The sequence below is a fragment of the Glycine soja genome, chromosome 20 (assembly GCF_004193775.1).
Source record: "Glycine soja cultivar W05 chromosome 20, ASM419377v2, whole genome shotgun sequence".
In the NCBI taxonomy this organism is placed as follows: domain Eukaryota; kingdom Viridiplantae; phylum Streptophyta; class Magnoliopsida; order Fabales; family Fabaceae; genus Glycine; species Glycine soja.
Window position 1 is genome coordinate 6,894,107 of NC_041021.1, and position 1,715 is coordinate 6,895,821.

At 41.2% G+C, this 1,715-nt stretch overlaps 1 protein-coding gene across 1 annotated transcript; it reads right to left on the minus strand.

Annotated features, from left to right (window-relative positions):
* Positions 1–631: 631 nt before the first annotated feature.
* LOC114401827 (AT-hook motif nuclear-localized protein 16-like) lies at positions 632–1,393 on the minus strand. Its single transcript, XM_028364412.1, has one exon. It carries the CDS (start codon positions 1,391–1,393, stop codon positions 632–634), a length of 762 nt encoding a protein of 253 aa, XP_028220213.1.
* Between the last annotated feature and the right edge of the window lie 322 nt (positions 1,394–1,715).

Here is a 1,715-nt window from a genome sequence, read left to right on the forward strand (position 1 = left end):
CTTAACATGATTTAATAACCACACTTCAACAAAGTAAAAACTCTTTTAATATAAATAACCCATTTAATACCTCTTTTTATTATACTATACCACTTATCATATTACCACTTCTCTCTCTTCATTTTCTTTTTTTGTTCTGGTGTTGACTAGCATTTATTGGCAATATTCATTTCCAGTACATACATCTTCTAAGCCATCAACATGAATTCTAAAAACAATGATGCATTGCGTAGAAGATCTTTGATTTTACATGAACTCACAGTTATCCCACGACGACAAATCTCATGAACACAAATTGAACTGGTTTATAAATAGAGGCATTGATTAATTGAAGAAATTCATTTAAAATAGATAAATGGAAACCAACATGCTAATTCATAATGCTTCACCCAAAAAAACACTCCAAGAATTAAAACAATTGTAGAGAACCATCCTTTTATTCCACCATTATGATGATACACTATAACTAATATCAGACTTCAACTTAGACCTAGAACATAAATAAAACAAAACAATAAAAACAATAAAACCTGATACATTTAGAGAGATCTTTGTTGGGTTCAGTTATTAGTTGTGCCTCTTGCCCCTATTTCATCCCTTTCACATCATTCACCACCCACGGATTCCGCAACTAACCATATTGAACCCCAATTGGTTTCCACCCCCCATTGCAATCAATAGGGTTATTGTTATAATTATTTTCCCTATCGTTGTTATCGTCATTGCCACCTTTGTTTCCTTCAGGAATATACTTGTACATCTCAGGATTCCAAAAGGTGGAGACCGTTATCTTAACATTGTCACCAGCAATGACTTGGCCGCCAATGGCACCACCAATGGCTTGGCCTCCAGAGGTGGAGAGGTGGATTCCAAAGGATGAAGGAGGAGGAAGGGTGGCTCCAGAGTTAAGGTTGTGGTGGTTGTTGATTAAGTATGAGCCATTGAGGGAAAGCAAGGTGAAGGGCCCATGGAGTGTTAGGGCAGCAGCCCCATGGAGTGAGTTCTGAAGGGTCACCTTGGTGACTGTGCCAGAGGTGCTAAGGACAGTGAGGTTGACGTGACCTTGGCGAGCAACATCAAGAATGGACTCCATGATGTCCCTACCTGGGTCCACATTGATGATGACGATCCTCACAAATGGCTCACTGGGTTGGGCCACAGGGAAGGAAATGATCTTTTGCTTATTCTTGGAGCCTGGTGGCCTGCCACGTGGCTTCCTAGGATGTGGGGTTGGGAGAAGGAGATTCTCTTGGGGCTGGTTTGTACCAGCAAGTGGTGGTGGATGGTGGGGGCATTGAGAGGAGGAGCCGGTGTGGTTGTCCCAAAAGAATGTCGATCTTGAGTCAGAGGAGAAGTTTTGGGAGTGGGAAATTGCAAAGGAATTGTTTGTCATTGTGACACGGAGGTGTATGGAATGAGAGAAGCACAAAGAAATGTATGGGTGAAATGTTTTATAAGATGTTTAAAGTGGAAAAAAAAAGTAAAATTACTTGGGCAAGGGAAAGTTATAGTTAGATAGGGCAAGAAGACTTGGTTGTGATGGTGTGATGCTTTGTTTGGTGGGGAGGGGGGGGGGGGGATTAATTTATAGAATGGTGGTAGCAGGGACTTCCCTAAAGAGTGGATGAGATAATAATCAAGGGGCATTTTGAGAAAGGTTTCAAGTATGGAAAGTGGGCATAGTAGTACGAGGGATGTGGTTTTGAAAGTGTGGT